At 37.3% G+C, this 20567-nt stretch overlaps 1 protein-coding gene across 2 annotated transcripts in view; it reads left to right on the top strand.

Annotated features, from left to right (window-relative positions):
- The window catches only part of ZEB1 (zinc finger E-box binding homeobox 1), a 122548-nt gene that overhangs the window by 78602 nt on the left and 23379 nt on the right, over window positions 1-20567 (top strand). For both annotated transcript variants that reach the window (XM_075746522.1, XM_075746523.1), the window contains exon 2: window positions 19676-19876. In XM_075746522.1, coding sequence (XP_075602637.1) covers window positions 19676-19876 — 201 coding nt within the window. The remainder of the gene's footprint in view (window positions 1-19675; window positions 19877-20567) is intronic.

Here is a 20567-nt window from a genome sequence, read left to right on the forward strand (position 1 = left end):
TACTGTTTCCTAGTTGCGTCCAAGTTATGAGAATATATTCTTTCAGCCATTCTGGTTGATATCAACACTCTTCACTCAGCTTCCTCAAAATGCTGCTCTGCTTTAGCTGGCCCAAAACGAACGTGATGTTCCACTTGGGACTTTGCTGGTTTGTAGCATTGAGTGTTTCCATTGTAGGTAGTCAGTCAAAATGCCTGGGAATTCTCCTGGAGAAAAGAATCGGAATACCATATGGATTGAAGACAAGAGTATGTAGTTTTGCAAAACAGACAGAATGTCTTTTTTTTTCTTTTTCTTTTTTTTTTTTTAAATATTTGGAATAACAACATTCTGGAACTACGTAAGTATTTCTAAGTCCTTAAAATGCTTTATCTTGCATTTATATTGTTTGTTTATGGCTTATTCTCATAAAAATACCCTAAGATTGTATTTTTTAATCTAAAAAAATATTACCTGAACTTGCTGTTGAACTGAACATCACAGGATAGGCTTTAACATACACTTTCATGTCTTCCCCCCCCCCCCCCCCCCCAAGGTTCCTAACTTTTCTGACCTCCTCTTGTATGTTTAACCTCACTTCTATGTTACTTGGGAATGCAGTACTGCTCTCCTTCCGGTATGTTATTTATTGATGGTCAGCAGGCCATGATGACTAACTATTGAGTGGAGGTACCTTAAATTCTCCATCATCCTAGCCAGCCTGAAAGTTTTGCGTCTCAGAAGTCACCTGTCATTGTTCACAACTCCTAGAAAGTTTAAATCATTTTTGTGTTAAGGAAGTTTGGTTCCTTTTACGCTTTTTAATGGCTTTAAGTTGATATGAGTGTTAATACGGCATTGTAATAAGTCAGAGAAGGAACCTGGACTGAAGCCAATGTGGGGAATGTTCACATGTGTTTCTATACTCTGTGTAGTAACGTCAAGGTTGGAAAAGTTTAATGAGACTCTTTTTTATTCTTTTTTTTTTTTCTTTCCCTACTGAATACTTGTGTGGCCTTGAGTTTGTTAATCAACAGACCTCATAAGTGAGCCAGATGATGTATTGTTACAGTACCTTTTACAGCTGCTGGTTTCCGGAACACAGTGATTACCTGCAGTGGCTAAAACTAGTTGCTTCCTATTAGAGTGCAGTGATTACTAATTGATCTCAGTTTAGCTGGTAAAACAAAGTTGATTTTCACTTTTAGACTGAAGAGGATTTTTAAGTCGTGTAGTATTTAAACTGTAATGTGAAGCCTTGTGAGTCTGTTCTTAATTTTTTGCTCTTTATCTCTCTAGTTTCCTCATCCTCCAAAAAGAACCAGTGTGTCGTTTATATCAGCTTGCAAAAAGATGGATGTTCTGAAGGCAGGGGTAAATTTACTGACTCATTCTCAGGGAGGAATATTTATTTCACCTCACATGTCTCATGTTGGGCTTTGAAAAAAAATCGTGGGAAGAGATTTCATAGGTGTTTCTCTCCATTTTTACCAGTCCACAACAGATGTCTCCAGCTTCTAGAAGTGTCTTTAACCACAAAGGTTCATCTTAATATTTCTCTTTCTTAACAGTCTGGGAGTTGAGAAAAGTTGCTGATCTGACTGTGGATCCCAAGAGCAGTATGGATGTATTTAGCAATTAGTGGTATATGCCATAATACTTTCACCTATTTCATTAGACTTTTTGCCAGGCAGCACTTCATACTGGTGGTGAAGGAAAGTCAGGACAACTGTTAGACACAGAATCTTTCCAGAAAATCCTCAGCACAGTGGAATTGAATCTTTTTCCCTGTGCTCCTGCCTTTCCCAGATGTGCTACTTCTGTCAGGCTACCTTGCAGAGTTGTGGGTTTTTTTCTTTTTAAACATTGCTCATCTCATCCTTCCACCTTCATTTTTGGCTGTTTATCTCTCATGGGCATGCTGATTTCCTGTTTAGCGCTGACTTCTCAGTAGCCGCCTGCTCACTGACTGTGCTTGTGTCATAATGCTCAATACACTTCCCTTTCTCTACTGGCATCGTGGCTTTCAAAGAACTGAATTACCTTGCAGAAGTAGTCAGGGGTTGACTTAGCCCCTTCCCTGATCATTTCAGGAGAATGCAATTATTTTAGTTACACTTGTAACCATAAAGATGTCTCAACTGTATTTAGGAGAAACAGAAGATTAGATAGATCTTAAAAATGGGTGTGGGTATCTTCTTGGAAAAAATTATCAGAGATTGGAAAACATATTTCTCATTTCAGAAGATTCAAAAGTCAGATCTGATCACACTTTAATGCTTCATTCTTCTTCAAATTCCTTGTTTCCTTATTCTTTTTCCCTTAGGAAATAAAGGATTGTAAGCCTAGAGATGTTTAATATCTGAGAGATTAACAGCCAGCTATCCATTATTAAGACTCACAAATGGAGCAACTAGGTTAAAATGTTTTATATTTATTAGCATTATTGTTACTGCTGTTACTCCTTTTTGTAGCATGTCAGTGAATTGCAGCTGGACTGAGCTGATAGAGTAAATAAGATTCTTAAAAACTAAAATCTGCTACAGAAATATTGTATATAAAATTAAAGGATTACATATGCTAAAATAGCTACAGGTAACACTATGCTATCTTCAGTATATCTCTGGCTTATAATTTTTACCAGATAGCTCTTGAGAAATTTCAAAGAGACTGGCTGTGAAGCAGTAAAAAACAGTTCCCAAGGTATTTGAAAGTTTTTCTCACTTTTTAGAAGTTCTGTCTCTTCAAAAGAGACCAGATACAGTAAGCCAGAAAATCATTTGTCTCCTAAACAAAAGTTTTTTATTTTTAAGCCAAGCACTTCCATCATGGTGTGTTAGTGCTCAGCTGTTTTCATAGTAGCCTTTACAAAGAGAAAGTCTCTGTCTTGAAGTGACTGACAGATGTTTCTTACTGTCCTCCTCGGTATTAACCTGAAATCAATCGTGTCTTTGCTACTTTCTTACTGTCTTTTCTGTTCATTTACAAAAGGCTGGCAAAATTAAATTTAGGAATGCCTGTAATACATGTCAGGTCATTTACATGAATAAATACGGGGTTGGATATTTTCTCCTTTTTTTTTTTTTTTTTTTTTTGGAAACTAGTCTCTTTATTTAAACTATCCCATAATTGATCCTTTGTTAGATTATTCTTTCTTGCTCTTCATTCACCTTACGTATGAATTTCAATGTCAAATGGACCAGATAAGCTCTTTTAAATTAAAATCTCACAATGTTTAACTTCATCCTTGTGTAGACAGTGAGAATTCGGATGTGTTGAACTAAACTGAATACGGTTATTCATCACCATTACAAGTCTTAGAACATACCCCCTGTACAGTAATTTCCAATATCATAGTTAAAATCTCACAGTGGTCTTTTAGGGACTTGTATTTTAAATCATCTTTGTTTGCTGGACTCTTTTTTAAAGTATTCATTTGTTGGGAATCTTTTACAAGCTTTACTGTGCCATCTGTTGATCCTGTACAAACATGAGTGAATGCTTTTTTGGAAACTCAGTGTATCATGTAGCTGCATACTATAAAAAGTAATTACGAATATTTAAGAAAGGCTTTAGCATTAGCTTATTAGCTACTATTCATTCACCTCATATTGCAGTAATGTTCCACTAACTGAAGAATGTCAAAAAGCTCTTGTTTCTGACTTCTGCTATGTTGTGCCAACACTTCATTTGCCCCTCCAAATAATAATTATAGATAAACTTCAGTCTCTCTTTTATATTAAAAAAAAAAAAGGCACCAACAAACTAATGAAAGATTAGAAATATTTTTGCCTGGGTTTTTTTTTTGTGACACAACAATCTGAAACAGTTTAAGGAATAATTCACTTTGGAGTTTATAAAGAAACAGATGTGAGGCTGAATGAAGCGCAGCAGCTGAGGGAGCTTCCCCAGGGGCGCAACAGAGGACAACGGACAGAACCTCTTTTCCTGAAACTCGGTCACATTACAGAACCAACTACTGTAGTTTCGTTCAGTGAGGAAAGCTATTTCTCTTCTGATTGGAAAAATGCTTCCTTGGCTGTTGCTTCTTTAAACTAGATAAATTCTTTAAATTAGGTAAAATTAGATAAAAATGTTGGAAATCCTTGCCCTTGTGCTAGTTATAACCCCTTCTTTCTGTACTGGGTTTGTTTGTGAAGTCCATGCCTCTCCTGAGGGAGACTGAGATTTTTTTTTTCCTCAATCATTGTGCAAATTTTCAGTAGCTGATAGGAGTGGCAGTTGCTGGTAGGATTCAGAAATATGAGAGTGTACTTGAATCAGTGTCGTATCAGGCGTAAAGGCAAGGGTTGCTGTTCAGAAAGTGACTTCATGATCAGGAAGGGAAACAGGGAAGAGTGGGAGCCCTACCTAGTGCGTGTCGCTGGTTTTCAGAACTGTGGAGCAGGCGGGCGATGGCCTTTTCTTCTTCAACTTGCTTATATAGTGCTTAGGTTCAAAGAATGGAACTTGTCAGATTTCAAGCCCATAGTCATTGACAAATCATCCAAGTCTATGTGAAAATGTGTTTTATGCTACCTATAGATGTGTATAGCTGTTAGGAGGGGGAAGGCGTATGCTTGATTTGGCCACAGGAAGTGGTGATGAGAAGTCCAGTGGGACTAAAGCGTTAGCAGTATTTAAGTAGAACTGTGTGCTCTTCTTCTGTGGCATGTTTTTTCAATATCTACGTGTTGAACTGAGTAGTTAAAAAAAAAAAAGCTGTACTAGGAATCATGTATACACTCAGTATTTTCACTACTCAAATTTTTAAGACTGTAAGATCTTTTTTCCTTAATAATATTTTCTGCTACATCAGTAATTTAGACAGATAATATCACGTCATCATGTTACATCTGCTCTGAAGTTCCTGGCTTTGCAAGATATTTTCTTATTAAGACCGTTTTGGAGAGATAGGCCATCATTCTTCAAGGCCAATAGTGCCGGTGGATGTTACTCCATTTCTTAAGGAAAACAGTCTGAAATAGTTTGCTAGTTCGTCTAAATAGTTCTATTGAGAAGTGAATGAGTTTTTTGGTTTTTTAATTTAGGTTAGTGCCTAAATTTAGTATTTCTTTGTGTTAGAGTGCATTTGTGAGTCCATATGCCAACAAGAAGGTCTTGTATATTCTCCTCTTCATTCTTGCAGCACTTTGTCAATGCTGGTTCGAATCTTCATCTCTCTGTCATGGGGAGCAGATGTCATGTCACAGGGTCAGCACGGTTGTGCAATCCTGGAAGCTCATGGCATTCATTTCTTATACCTTCTTTGTGAACCTGACTTCTTTTGAAACATGTGCTAACTATGTCTGCAAAATATTGTAATGGCTTGATGAAGGTTGCTCTCTGACATGGGGGCTGAAGAGCTGGTTTGTCCAGCTCTTCAGATATTCAGTAGCTATTTGTGAACAATTTGTGTACAGGAATGGAACAGTGCAAATCGAGATTACAGCCTGCCTTTGGAAGCATCTGTCGTAAATGACTTGATCTTCAGAGGAAAATAAGATCTTGTTAAAGTGTGCTGTGGGCTACATTCACAGCCTTTTGAAGCAAAGAGGTTAGTATGGCAAAACATTTATATCCATAATATAATGTCAGAAATACCCATTAGGTTTCATTCTGATTTGTATAAATATACAAAGTTTTATTTACATGTGTAAAAATTCACTAATGTATGATTTCCCATTGTCATTTTAGCAATGTGTATTACCTTTATGGAATGCATCTTTTGAAAATTAAACTTTTCCTTCCTTTCTACTTCCATTTAAGCAGGATGAGACCTTTCCTAATCTCATGTATCCACCTGTTTAAATAGAACACCAGGGAACATCTATCCTTGAAATCCAGTTGAACACTGTAATTCCATTGCGTATTTTCTGGCTGTCTCTTTATTCATGCTCCTACACTGCAGTAGGTATCTGGGAATGATAGCTGTTCATTATCTTGCAAAATGAACAAGCCACACTTAGGATTTAGGTTGTACTTTATTTCCCACTTCACAGAAGTAAATTATATAAATGGTCAGTGATTTAATATTTTAAAAGAATTGAAAATCAGTAATATGAAAAATCTGTAATGTAAAAATTAGTATTGTAAAAATATAGTAGATAATTAAAAATTGGAGAGACTTGGAACTTGTCATACCGCTCCCAGACAGTAAGTTTCTACTGCCAATGTTTTGCTTGATTAACTGTGAATAGAAATGCAAGAAATTATGTGCATGTCATATATGAATATGGGTAATAAAGCCATGTTAATTGAGATGCAGGAAGCAAACCAGCTCATCCAAATTACATACAAAAACAGTGTTTGTCTACATTTTGGTATTCTAACATCTCTTTGTAATCTTTATTTTCAGGAAAAGTGAATTAGGAATGTTTGGTGTAATAATCTGTTGTGGTAACAACATGTAATCTTTACAAATTAGTTACCCTGAATCCAAAAGTCAGAACCCATATTTTGAAAATTGAAACCTAGAACACCATTAAAAATGCTCTTCTGTGAAATCAGAGTGAAGTCAAAATGTAGCTTGTCAACTTAAAAGACAAATGGAGGAAGAAAAAAAAGTCCCTTCTCCTGTGTCATAAGCAGGGGACACCCAGGGGAGCAGCAGAGTTACTTGACTACTGGACTGTTTAAACTTATAATCAGAATAAATAGCTGACCATTATGCATTTGACAAACTAGCTCTCTTTCAAGAGGTGTATTTAAGAAATTACTTATAGGTTAAGAAAAAATGTTGTGAAATATGAAATGAAAATAAAATTATACTTTCTAAATAAATTTAGTTTGATATTTTATTAATTTAGATTATATTTATGGAACATGTGTTCAAAGTTGCATAATTTATTGTTCTATTAATTTAGCAATGAGTAAAGAAAAATGTCAGGGCTTTGTAAGGCATGTGATTCATTACAGTGATATCTCTACCTTGGATGTAATTTTCTTAATGCTGAAGACTTCTAATGGCACCTTATGATAGTCATTAAACTTTGGGGGCAAGAAAGAATTGCTGTAATAGGCTGTTCTTGTATATAAAATGTGGCACTTGAAGTATCATTCTTCTGCCTTGTATCTAAGAGGATCTCAAAACTTCAGAAGTCAAACTGGTACTCCTGTATTACAGTCTTTTTATTATCTGTCAAATATTTACTGCATATAAACCTAAATAATGATGTTATAAAAAAATCACTAGTATTATGAACTATATAATATACATTTCTATAACCGTGTCAATTGTGTCTTCCTGAAGAATTAACCTGGCCTAATGATACCTGAATTAATGGCAGAAGATTCAGGCATGGGTGGATGCTCTGTAACCGATACCCATGCTAGAGTGCCACAGGAGTGGAATTACTCCACACAGGGATTGAGTCAGCATCGTGGAGTGATTTCAGTTACAGATAATAATTTGTACTAACCTGAGTTTTTATGTACAATGCTAAAACACGGCTGTCAAGTTTTTTTGAGTATGGATTAAGGTAATTATCAAACTGTAAATCAGATTAAATCTTTTAATGAGGATAAATCAAAAGCAACCGTGTTGCAGTTATATTCAATTTATGCTACAGTTATGAACAGGAATAGAATATTGCACTTTGTTAGCAAGTTGGTCAGTGTGAGGGAGCTTGTATGTAATTTTGAAGCATACTACTATGGTGTGTGTGGGTTTTGCCTGTATATATCTCACAATGTGTACCTCCATCTTGCTGCAATCAAATGAATTCCTCTTACTGACCGTATTCTCCCAAATGATTGGTACCCATTGGTACCTAGTACAAATTAATGATGAGACAATTTTCTATGGCTCATCTTAAAGTTGGTGACATTTATCTGTGTGCAAGGGTTAATTTTTGCTGTAATAATAAATCACCTATTTTTAAAAATCTATGTCTGAGCAAGTAATTAATGATCTTGCCTTTTAAATACTTCTTAGGTAATTTTTTTTTCATATGTGAGAAGTTTTATAATGGAAAAAAATGTGAAGCAACTGGAGTAGGAACTGTGTAGAAACAATGTGATTATCATATAAATAGAGTATTTTGAACATAAAGCAGAGTGGTACAGTCACCAGTGGATAGATAATTTTCGACGAGTAAAAGAGACTATGTAACCTCTGGAAATACTTCTTCCTCTCAGCCTTTCCTCAGTTTAGTTTACTATTGCCAGTTGTTCAGTAATTGGAGGTACTAAGAGATGAAGACTTCTCAGATATTTATACATCTCATGCTTAATTTTAATGGTCACCATGCTCAGTTGTCTCGGAGGCAGTAAACCATTGCAGCTGTCAGACTGTACTTGGCTGTGAGGGACATGTGTAGATGTTTTTTTCCAGTCTTCTGAGTAAAATGATAGACTATAAAACTAATACTAGTGACAGAAATGCAAACTTACCTGGGATGAAATAGGGCATGAGGGAAAGGTTTCTACTTTTTGCCTCTTCAGTTTGGAGCAGAGAACGACTATATCATTGCTGCCTACCCAGAATTGGTCTCCACAGTATATTCTTTGAAAATTCAGATTTTTTTTTTAATAATAAACATCAGGATTTTATTTATTTGATATTTAGGTAAGTATAATTTTATGGGAAAATTATGTGTGTTCTTTAGAAAGGAAAAATAATGGGCAGAGAGCAGGAGATTTAGTCAAAAGTTCCTGCCTGTGTGTTACGTGGCTATCCCCACCTTCTATTTGGTATTTATTTTGTCCACATGCGTTCACAAATATAAATACTTGTAAAAACTTCCATGTTGCATAGGAGAGGTTTTGTCACCCATAATGAGTGAAGACTTTTCCACATTTTATGAGGCTACCTGAGGGACAGTGTATAAAATGGGGGAGCTGTGAGAGACAAAAGTGAACCAAGGTATGGCTTCTCCCCTGCCGAATGTTTGAAGCTGCAGTGAAATTATTGACTTGGGTTTTTTCCTCCAGCAGGTTTAAAAAAAAAAAAAATGCTGGGAGGGAATATGCTTCTTTGTGTTCACTGCTCTAAGTTCTTGTAAATACTTTCTTAAAGTATTTAACTTATGCTAAGTTTTTGTAAACCTTCCTGACAGCAATGGTTGAGATGGAATTGCAGACAGAGTTAAGTTCTCATTTGTGGAAAGCTCTGCAACCTTGGCTTGTACAATGGTGATAACAGGCAAATTGACTCGTGTCAATTCTACGTGCAAATAAATTCTTGTATGAGCACTGGAGTTGATTTGAAAGTTGTTTCCCACCCTTATAAGTTCTATAAATTTTTAACATGTAGCATTAGGGCACCATTACAGCATCTGGAAAGCCATTCAAAGTGGCAATGCATTTGGAGGCTGGTGTTTCTAGGAAAGGCTTATATACAGTATCCCAGTGTGCAACTGCTGTGATTGTATTGCTGAGGTGAGAGACAGTTAAAACTATAAAGTATGTGGGCTACCTTGAGAGCTCCCACTTGGTGACCCAAAGGTCCTCTGCACTAAGGCCTCTTGTTGAGCAGTCTGCCTGCATAGTTTTGTTCATCCTTTCTAATGAGTGTGAAACCAGCGTCCCCAGTTGAGTTTGTCTTCTGCAATCTCAGGAGTTACCTAAACACATATGGTTGCTGGGGTCAGGTCATCTTACTAGACGGGACTTGGCAGTGTTCAGAGTTGATGCCAATCAGTACTGCAGATGGGAACAACCATGGCTGTGATCTTAAGATATTTCAAGAAAATGGAAGAAAAGGTTTTCACTCAAGAAGCAACCCAAAGGGAGGTGGTGGTGGTGGTTTCGCTTTTACTGGACTATATGTACTGCATGTGACAACTTGTTACCAGTCCTAGAGCTCCATTGCCATTCACTCATCTTTAACCCCACACTGCAGTGCTGAGTGATTTGCATACTTACTGGCATCCGTGTCTTGTGTGCCATCATTCTTCTGTCTCCCGGAGGTCCTTTTTCAAGCTTTCCTGTGTTGCTATTGCAGCTTCACTGTCAGGATGTTTGTTAGCAGTATAGATTCAGACTCTTTTTGAGGAGTAATGGGATTCAATCCATAGAACTGGTCACACAACCTCTTCCACTTTCATCTCTAACAGATGGTTAATGGGTCTGGCCAGCACCTGTCACCACGAGCTCTTGGCTGTCTTGAAAGATCACGTATAGCTTCCTTGCAATTGTTGGTATGTCCTGCTCTCAGGAGTCTCTCAAGTACTTGGATGATCCCTTCAAAAAGTGAATTGCAAAAGGGAGTATATGACCTGGTTGCTTGTAGCGGGGGGAGGAACAGGGTAGATGACCCAAGAGGTCCCTGCTCTCTTAACAGGCTGAGATTTTGGTGCATGTATTTAATCATTTTTGTAATGGAATGAGCAATGGAAAGTTTTATCCTTGGGACTCTGCAAGCAAGAAATGTGTATCCCTTCTAGAGGTGTTTGGCTGCTGTTGCACATCCTTCGGTGTCTTAATTCAGATCAGGACTGCATTTTTTAAGTGAATCTCCTGATTGTCCTCACTTACTGTGCTTTGATTTGGGAGCATGCCTTCTCTTTAAACTAAATGCTCTGGGAGCGCTCTTAAGTGTGTTGCCGCCACTAACAAAAATTTACTCCAGAAGACCAGACTAGAGCTAGTTTTATTAAGATACCACTCTGAAACACAGAGTGTGAACACTAGGTTCTCATTGCCAGCAGTTTCACCTGTATTTCTATTTCTTTTCCACCACCCTGCCTGCTCGCGTGGGTACAAGCTTGCTGTCCTTGCCATCAGAACCAGTGATTCTTACAAATTCTTTACAATCAATGGGCTTGTTTTTGATTCCTCTCCTGACTCTTTGTTGGGCTCAGCATCCCGAAAATGATACAGAAGTAAAATCTAATGTCTTAGGTATGTAGTTCGAATAGTTTGGAGGGGATGGAGGGAATACACATATTCTTCTGCCCAGAACTCATATTAGTCACAGGCAAAGCAGCCGCCTGCCAGGAGCAGCCGAAGAAGCAGAGATTCCCCAGCTGCTCTCGCCAGAGCCGTGGGAGGAGGTGGCAGCAGCGGCAGCCTGACTCTCTCATCTGCCTTTTTTCACCTTGGCGGCAGAAACTCCGCCGTGTCTGCCCCGCTGGAAAGCCTTGAGCTGCTTCTGCATTTCTAAACCAAACTGCCCTGTTCCAATGTAATTGTGCATGTGGGACTAAGTTAACCTTAAATCAAACTAATGATCAGATGAACAAAGGCAAGCAGCAAAAAATTTAATCGCTGAGGCTGGAATATTTGCCAGATTCGCTCCAAGTATCACTTATGTCATCTCAGAGTCTAGTGCCAGAGCTGTGGCCGTTAGCCTAATGCTGGGGAACTGGTCCTGACTGAGATCATCAGGCTTTGCTCCAGACTTTGCCATATCAATAGAAAAATTAAACATTGAGGGTCAGTTTGTTTTTTAATGTCAAATACTGATTGATTTTAAAACAATGATTTAAAATTGACAAGCAGAAAACTTGTATATACGCCATTGATTTTAATGTGTGTTGTGTAAGCCAAGCCAAACATTCACTTTTGGTACAGCATTTAGAGCACGCTTTAGTATACAGTCCGCTTGCAAAGCATTTATTTTAAACTCAAAGTTTCTTTGAGTTGACCAGAAGACCAAATAATCTAGTACGTGTGTATCGAGATGATTTATATACCTTAGTGCATATTAAGATTCTCGAATTTTATGTTTGATAATGTGTTGGAATATTCAATCAGAATGTGTTTCAAGCTGCATTTGACTGGACGTTAGTATTCAGTTAAGAGGTGTAAAAACATTTTGAAAGAGATTTTTATTAGTTAAACAAAATTATCAGAAATGTGTTTGGTACATGTAAATATTTAGACTTACATAGTTTCAACTGTTCATATATTTATATAAACACACGTAGGAGATGTAAGTTTGATCCCTTCAGGCAGAGGAAGGACTGAATGCAGTTCCCCTTTTCCTATATGAGCATGCTCACATGTATACATCTAAATAAACAGTGACTCAAAGTTTTATATATAAAATATAGTTCTATTCAGTTATACCACATATGCTGTTCTTAAAAGCAGAATGACTTTTCTGAAAATTATAAGTATGTTCTTAAATTAAATTTAAAATTTATTATTTCAGAAACTAATTTCTGGCAGGGTTGTTTCTTTTTTGTCCTTAATTGATGTAATTAAGAGTATAATACAGTTTCCTCACACTTTCTACATAATGAGATCTCATTGTAGCTTATTTTTACTGAGTTCAACAAGCTGCCTGATATAATGTGTTCTGCTGCCTCCACTTTGGGAATTCACCCTGCTGCCTGATGGAGGCTGTGATGTGATTAGGAAGCAGCAAATATTTTCATTAAGGGTTGCTTGTACTTGTTTGGAAAATAGTGACGGTGTTTCCAAATAGCCAAGAAAGCAGTAAGGCAGATAAAATTCTAGGTAGATAAAAGTAAAGCAGTGTATGTGGAGGGAGGAATAGGGTCCCATGATGGGTTCTGAGCTGATTGTTACCATTCAGGGAACAGCACTTCTGGGGTTACAGAAAATAAACCTGTAGTAGTGTCAGTTTAATTACTTGCAGTGGGCAAGAAAAGTCCTAGAATATGACTTGCATTATTAGAAAAGGGATAGAGAAGAAAACAGCACATTGTTATGATGCTGTTCCAATGCACGTGCATCCTGAATTCTCTGTGCAGTGCTAGTTTGTCATCTCTCTCCCATGTAAACACAATCATGCAGCAGAACAGAAGGTCCAGAGAGGTGCAGCAGAAATGGAACAACTTCTGTATGAGTAACAAGCGGACAAGGATTCTTCACATTGGAAGGGGCAATGACGCGTATAAAATCATGAACAACATAGAGGACACAAGTGGGGCGGATTTAGGGGAAACCCACTGAATCTAGTGCAGAGCAGGTTCAAAATCAACAGAAGAAACTTATTCTTCCCACAGCACAGAGCTGTGAAACTGCTTGTCGCAGAATAATGTGGATGCCAAAATTTTCTTGAAAGTAACCAAATTCACAGAAAATGAGGCTATTAGGTATGATTCAACATATGCCTTCCCTTTTCTTAAGCTCTTCCTTGTGTTTCTATTTCAGATGGTAACACAGTTCTGTATATGTTATTGCATGGAAGGTACTTAATAATTTCAAGTGTATGTATTAAACTGAGAGGAAAAATATTAAAAGAACATAAAAGTCTAACTTTACTAAAGATCCCGTGCAGCTTATCAGTGGAGAGGCAGAAGTATGGCATTTCATTCAGGAATAGTAACAAAATTAATAGTATATCCTAAAAGCTAAATATAAAATACTGAATGCTAAAATATGAGCCTTTGCAATATATTTTGCTTAAAATACTTTTAAGACTAGAGCAAAATAATATATACATGCAGATTTTTAGTTGAGCTGACGGAGAGTAAATGGTTTCCAAGAGATGATTGCAGGCTGTCAGAGCAGAAATCCGTGAACCAAGAATGCACTTCATAGAGCACAGGAGTTGTTCCAGTTTGCAGAATCAAAGATTTCTTTTCTAACAGCATTCATGAATAAGCTTTTGAATTTTTTTATTAGAACGTGGAAGAGCTTTTAGAAGTAGGATTTCTAAAAGATCAGAATCCCTCACACCTGTCCTAGATCTCCACCCTTTTCAGTGCTGAGATACTGAGCCCACACACAACTCAAAGGTATTGGTTACATGTGTCCAACATCTTAAAAAATTCAAGGGTGTTTGTGTTAACTCACAAATTCCTAAAAGTTTATTTTTTCAATGGAAGTAGGTAGGATTTTGGATTAAGTATGGAGAGGTATAAAAGAGACAGGTAGTAAGAATGTTGGACCAGACTCTACATCAAAGACTGTGATCACTGGCAAGTATAGAAGAAAAGATTGTAACAGACCAGGTTCAAAGCATCCTCCCCTCTGTGTGCTTCCAGATCCTGGTACTACATAGCAGAGATTACAGATTAGTTCTGTTGGAGCCTGTCCTCTTTTCAGTGCAGTTCTCTGCTGTTGTCACCTGATCTCAAATTGTTCCAATACGTATTCCACTACATACTTTCTTTTCTTGTTGAGACGAGTAGATTCCTATAAGTATTTGAGTGATACGAACTTGATTGGGTCATTCTTCATGCTGGGAATGTCGTCTAATGATTCTGAGGGCAGATCTGGATGGGGAAGTGGTGACTGGGTACCTGCTGCCAGCTTTGTGAGGAGCTTTCCTTTTGTTTCCACCCAGGTCACTCACCTTCTTGGGGACTCTCCCATTATAGTATATGCTATGGAAACAGTGAGTCCTATGGTCTTTCATCACTGCGATATTAGTGTTCACCTTAAATTTCCTGGCTTCATTAGTTTTAAATCAGAGAAATAAAGATTCTTTACCTTTTAAACATCGTGTTTGAATTTGACTAGACATAGGTATCGTGGTTTCCTAGCTGTATTCAACCAGCAAAATAATATATTTCTCTGTTTTAGCTCCTTAATTGCTAATTCCATTTGAACATATTTCTATTTTAATTACAATTGTGCAACATCGTACATCTTCTCTGCATTTAGGACTGTAAAAATCCAGAAAGCAAAGCTCATTTTCTGCAATTCATTTTGTAGTCATTTACTCTTCGAGCAATGAAAGTTTCAACTACAGATACTCGTTTATTCTTTAAGAATCAGGATAATGTGGCAAGAAAATGATCAACAGGAAAAGAAGTAATTATGTTTCATAAGGTATATTTTTCATGTATTTTTTTTAATGACTTTCATCTTTTTTTTCAGAAGATATGCAGTAATGATATAAAAATTTATTGCATAAATAGTCTTCAGTGTTACTTGTAATACATATATTGAGAATGAGGCCTTCTTTTCTATTTAGCTGTGAAAGTAACGCTGAAATTAATAAACTTTAATAATGTACATTTTTGTGATAAGGTTATATACTATAAGGTGGACAGAACAGGCTCGTATGTCTGTTATACGTCATATGTGCTTGCCTGGTGACCTGTTTTCAGAGGCTTACAGCCGTGGTTCATGATCTGAGTCAGACTTAGCTGTTACAGTTGAGGATAAGGTGCCCTTCAGTGGTCTGCTGCTGCTGGCTGTCCCTGGAGCGGTGGTGGCCAAGGGGGATGTAATCTCTCTGGCCGTCCTTGCTTTTCACAGAGCAGTGTCTCATCGCAGAGATGCTGTTTGCTGTTTCTACCAGTTTCTGTGATCCAGGCGGAATTATTTTGTTTAGGTAGTTGCAACATTTAAATGAAACTAACTACAAGTAAATGTTACTGAAGTTTGAAATAGTTGTAGTTCATTGAAAAGCTGTAACTGTTCTTGTGAGTGAGGTTTTACATGTGTATTTTATGTTCTGCATGGAATATTTGGCCAAATTAGAAGCCCCTTGAAGTCATCATTTATGTATATTCCATTGAATTTCTTTCAGAGGTTGTAAACAGTAGTGTCTACATATTGCTTTTGTATTGAGTATATTTCAATCTCTATCCAAAAAGGTTTAATTAAATGTATTCCTCCAAACTTCCGCAGTTACTGTGGTGCCAGGCATCAAGTGAGGCTCGTGAGCTTGTTATCCTCTTCTTTTAGTGGTGGTTATATCGAGGAAACATCAAGGACAAGAGGAGAAAACACCCAAAGTGATGTGCAGATAGGGAAGGTTTAAATTTAGCTCTGGGATTGACCTGGACAAGGGAGAGGAGGAGGAGGACAGTTACCCCTGGAGTTGGATGCTGGGTGCCGTAGTTCCAGGTTTTCTCTGGTATCTTCAAAGAGCTGTGAAACATGTAGCCAAAACATGTCTGAAGCAAAAGAAGACAGCAGCCTGCTACTATCACTCTTTAGTCTCGTAGGACATCAGCAGCAGATCTGCATTGCTAAAGCTAAGCTTTTCAGCCGTGCAGGCATCAGTATGGTACCATGTAATGAGATTTTAATTTTAATTAGCTAAAAATACAGTAAATCACAGTGTTTGATTGTTTTTAACCATCGTTTCTATTAAAAAAATATTAATACATTCTTTGAAATCAAACACTTGACTTTGAAAGACGGGCGTTTAAAAAAAGTTGGGAAATGTCAGAATGAAGATTGTTCAGACTTTTAATTTGTCCCTTGCATGTATGCATAATGATAAGATCTTTAATTATGTGATCACATAATTTTTTCACGGGAGGAATGGTGCCTGGAGAATGAATCAGGGATGTTTATTAAAGGAAGCTGTTGTCTCCAGAACCCTTGCCTTAATTGCTGGGAAGCGTAGTAATTTAAGTAGAGGGCTGCAGGAATCGAAAGCCTTCTCTCTGAGGCATTTGAAAGCCCCACTGGAAGACTGGATTTTATTCTCTCTTTCAAGGAGTTTTTATGTGATTCTGGAAGGTCACTTATTTTGGAGGTAATCTCTATGTTTTGAGTTGCTGTGCCACGCAGGCCAAGGTACCTGGGCTGTGAGCACAGCTGCATTTGGAGTGGACGCAAGTGTGCTTTGAATGTATAAAATGCTGCAAAAATGCAAAGTCCTCTGAACAGTAAGGCCCGAAATGCCTTACACTGACGTGGCAATGGCAGGATTGCTGAAAGAATCTTCTGGGTTTTAAGTAGCCAGTTTCTTCTCTGTAAAATGGAGATACCACCTTCCTACTACAGTTCAGTTAATTCTATTTTTTGAAGCATTCCTGCTGAATGCCATGTAGGGAAATTAAATGCAATATATATGATCATATAATTTTATAATATATAGTTATATATTGTACATAAATGTATATAATGTGTAATATCTTACATATGATATATAATGAGGAATCCCATTTTGCTAACATCCTGTAAATGAGGCTTTGGGAACACTGCTGGCTGATGGGGATAAAAAGAACGCGTAATCACTTTGCAGTCTGTTAAAATGAGGCACAATCCTACAAATACTCAGTTCACTCCATAAAACTGAGCGTTCCCTGCATATTTGCCATTGCTGCGCTAGATGAAGTAAGGATCCTGTAGAGGGAGAATAGCATGTAATCATTTAGCTTGACTTGCGTATAGGTATATGGACGTTTCCATCATTTTAAGTGCTCGACTTTGTGCTGCCTTTGGAGTGTGGGATGCCTGGCCATCCCAAATGTGCCGAGCCCTTTTACATGCAGGTTTGGCAGTTTATTTCCCCCAGGTTACCCAAAGCTCTCTGTAAGAGGAAGATGGGAATGTTAGAGCCAGATTACTTGCTGATTTTATTGTCTTGCCTTGTTGACAACTGATCTTCAGTGGAAGGAAGCAAAATCCCAAAGACCATTTGTTCCTCGCTTTTTATGGAGGGTGAGAAGTTTTAAAATTTTGCTGAGTTAGCACGTGAGTCAGTGTAGTGAGAATATACAATAAAAAATAGAGCCTGAATGAGTAGATTATATTTAAAATTAAAAAATGTATGAGGAGAAAGAGAAGAGACAGGTTTTCACTGTAAGTGTAATTCTTCAGGACAAACTTCCTGATTATTTTTTCATTTTCTGTAAAAAACCACTCTAAATCTAAGACATTCCACTTAATTTTCCAAACTAAACAGGAGACGAATTTTAAAAAAATCAAGTATTAATTATCTAAGTTACTGAAATCTGAACAAATGCCTTTATATATTGCAATTAAACTGTGATCCCTGCTCTTATTGATCTCCTTTGCGTGTGGCCAAGGTAAATACATTGGTGGTTTATATTAATAATCCTCTGCATCTAAGCATCACAGTAAAACCCAACTAAGATAACAGGCTAAAATATTTTTTTCACTTCTTCCTGTTTAGTGTTTATTCTTAAACATTTTTAAAAGTGCATTCACCATTGCTCAGGCAAATAAATTAATAAATTTTTGCTTTGGTGAGGGAGTATGTGTGTGTCTTCTCTTTCACACAGTGTTACAGCATCCTTTACAGTACCTATTTTACTTTGCAAAATCAGTTACAGAATATAAAGTGAATATCAGTTTATCAATTGAAATGGACCAGATACTAGTTTTTAGGCAATTTGCCTAAATTTCTTGTCTTAAAAGATGTTGATACCATGAGTAGTAGGGTGTACTACATTTTTCAAACAGCGCTATGCGTATAAAATATGGAAACATAGAGTGATTGTTTTAAATTCAGAAAACTCTTTTGTCATGCTTCTGCATGGTTTAGATGAGACATTTTTCTCCTGAATTGGGAGGAAATGAGATAGTAGCTTGTAAATTCATAATGTTACTCACTTTCCCTGCTTAAATGCATTTTTAAATGACTAGAATATCTACTTTAAAAAAAGAAGCAAACTTCAGAGGAGCAGGAGTCTAGTTTGCTATTTATCTACCTTAATAGGCAAGATTTCACATGAAAGAATCAGTTTGACTTCTCGTGTGCTAACGGTGACAGGATGCAGGTATCATACAGTAGCATCATTATGTGCCTCCCAGGTATAATTCTGATAACCGCTGAAGGAGTACTGTGGCCATGACAAGTCTTGTTAGTTTACTCATCGATAAATTTATTCTCTTTCTTAAATTGTATTTGGAAGCATTTCAGTAAGAAGTTTAAACTTGATGGTGAAGAAGTAATACACATATAGATATAAATGTTTAATCGTTTAACTTCAGTGTGAGTAACAAAACATTTCAACAGCTTGTGAAAGTATTTTTTTCTTAATATATAATCCTTACAGTTAAATTGAAATGACTGTAACTGATCTTTTGTGCTTACAAATTAAGACTATTTTAATAATAATCTGCTCCCATGAGACAGAAACATATATAGCATCATGTAATCCTTTGTCCACAAGACTCTCACAATATATTCTCCAGGCTGAAAAAGCAGAGTTACTACCTTTTCATGGTAGCTCAGGAAAATGTTATGCGAGATTTCCTTTCTAAGTCACCTCTGAGATTTTTTCCTTTCACATTCATCCTACCATGTCTTTAGTGTGATCTTTGGTTGTAACTACAAGTGCATTTTAGGTTGGATCAGGAGCACTTCAGCTTTTCTGAATCAAATCTCCTTATTGTTCCCATTCATTGCTATTTATTGCTCCTTGGTTCACGTACCCGGAGTGTGGGGGCGGCATTGCTTACAGGAAAAGCCGGTGAGAGGATGGTCTGGGTGAGCACAACTAGCATCCATAACTGCAGGCAAGGGCTTGCTCTGTGGGACTGGAAAAGAGCACTGAGCTTCCCTCTCTGGAGTGTGCTCAGCCTGGGGACATTTGGTCTTTGGTGCAGGTTGTTTCCCTGCAGTTTTGTTCCTGCTGCACCCCACTGGTTGCCGTATACATACAACCTATCCTCATGATGCACATCCATCTGTAACAAAATGTTGTTTATCAGTATTGTTTCACAGACTATTGAGCAGGCCATAATATTCTTAAAGGAAACATACAGTAATGCTGGTATCCAAATTGGAACTTTCATTGTGGTCCAGAGGACAGCTCTGGAGTTAGTTGTCCGCTGCCTTTCCTTGTGCAGCCTTATGCTGGGTGTGCAGAAGTGAGAGGTATCGTGGTTGCTAGCAGTGGTGGAAGCTCAGCAGCTGTCAGATGTCTCCTTGTGTGCCGCCGTTACATCCAAGTCACTCACAAGCCACTGCCATCCCCATGTGGAAAGCAGAAAAACCAATGCGACTCCATAGAGATGCCCCAGATATAGCATCTGGCTACAGTACTGGAAGCTGTGGACCTCTGTGCTGTAAATTAAGTGTATACTGATTGGTATTTTGCTTTTTGTCTGTCCGCAGTCACCAATTATAACAACGTGGTAGAAGCAAACTCAGATTCAGATGATGAAGATAAATTGCATATAGTGGAAGAAGAAAGTGTAACTGATGCAGCAGACTGTGATGCTAGCGTGCCAGAAGATGACTTGCCAACAGACCATACAGTATTACCAGAAAACAGTGAAAGAGAAGGAAGTACAAACAGTTGCTGGGAAGATGAAGGTATGTTCGTTTTCACTAATGATGCTATGTAGAGAAAAGTTTCTAAAATGAAGACTCAATAGAACTTTTTTTTGTCACTTTGTTACTGAAATAACATGTAATATTCACATTCAAAAAAGAGGTTTTCTAATGAAATGTAATATATTTTATGTTCTTTATTTAATATTTGAGGCAGATTTGGAGGTGCATTCATGCCATTTGCATTGTTAAACAGGAGATTCAAATCTGTGGACGCAACATTCTCAAGGGGGATCAGAGACTAGTTACTTGCTTTTAGTCTTTCCAAGTCTTTTTGCGTGGCAGGTCTCTGCCATAGGTCCCGGTAAGGTTCAGGGTTTGCTCAGCTTGGGGAGAAACCTGTAAGCCAAAACATGAAACAAAATAATACTCAGACATAAATTTCTGCCTGTAAGCTGCTTCTGCCTTTTCCCTTGTAAAATATAGCCAGAAAAAATAATTTTTAGATTATTAGTTTTAGAATTAGCTATCTTACCCATAATGAATCTGTATTTTGAAAACATTGGAAGGAGGTAAATGTTCTACATATTATGCAGCAGCTTTAGAAGCTGAAAATTTGAAGCAATCAGGAAATGGGCCTTTTTTACTGTGGAATCAGATACTGGGTTTCATAATATCACACAGCATGCTTACATTTGAGCCAAATTGAGATAAATGCATAAATTAGTGGAAT

This window comes from Balearica regulorum, chromosome 2, assembly GCF_011004875.1.
Source record: "Balearica regulorum gibbericeps isolate bBalReg1 chromosome 2, bBalReg1.pri, whole genome shotgun sequence".
In the NCBI taxonomy this organism is placed as follows: domain Eukaryota; kingdom Metazoa; phylum Chordata; class Aves; order Gruiformes; family Gruidae; genus Balearica; species Balearica regulorum.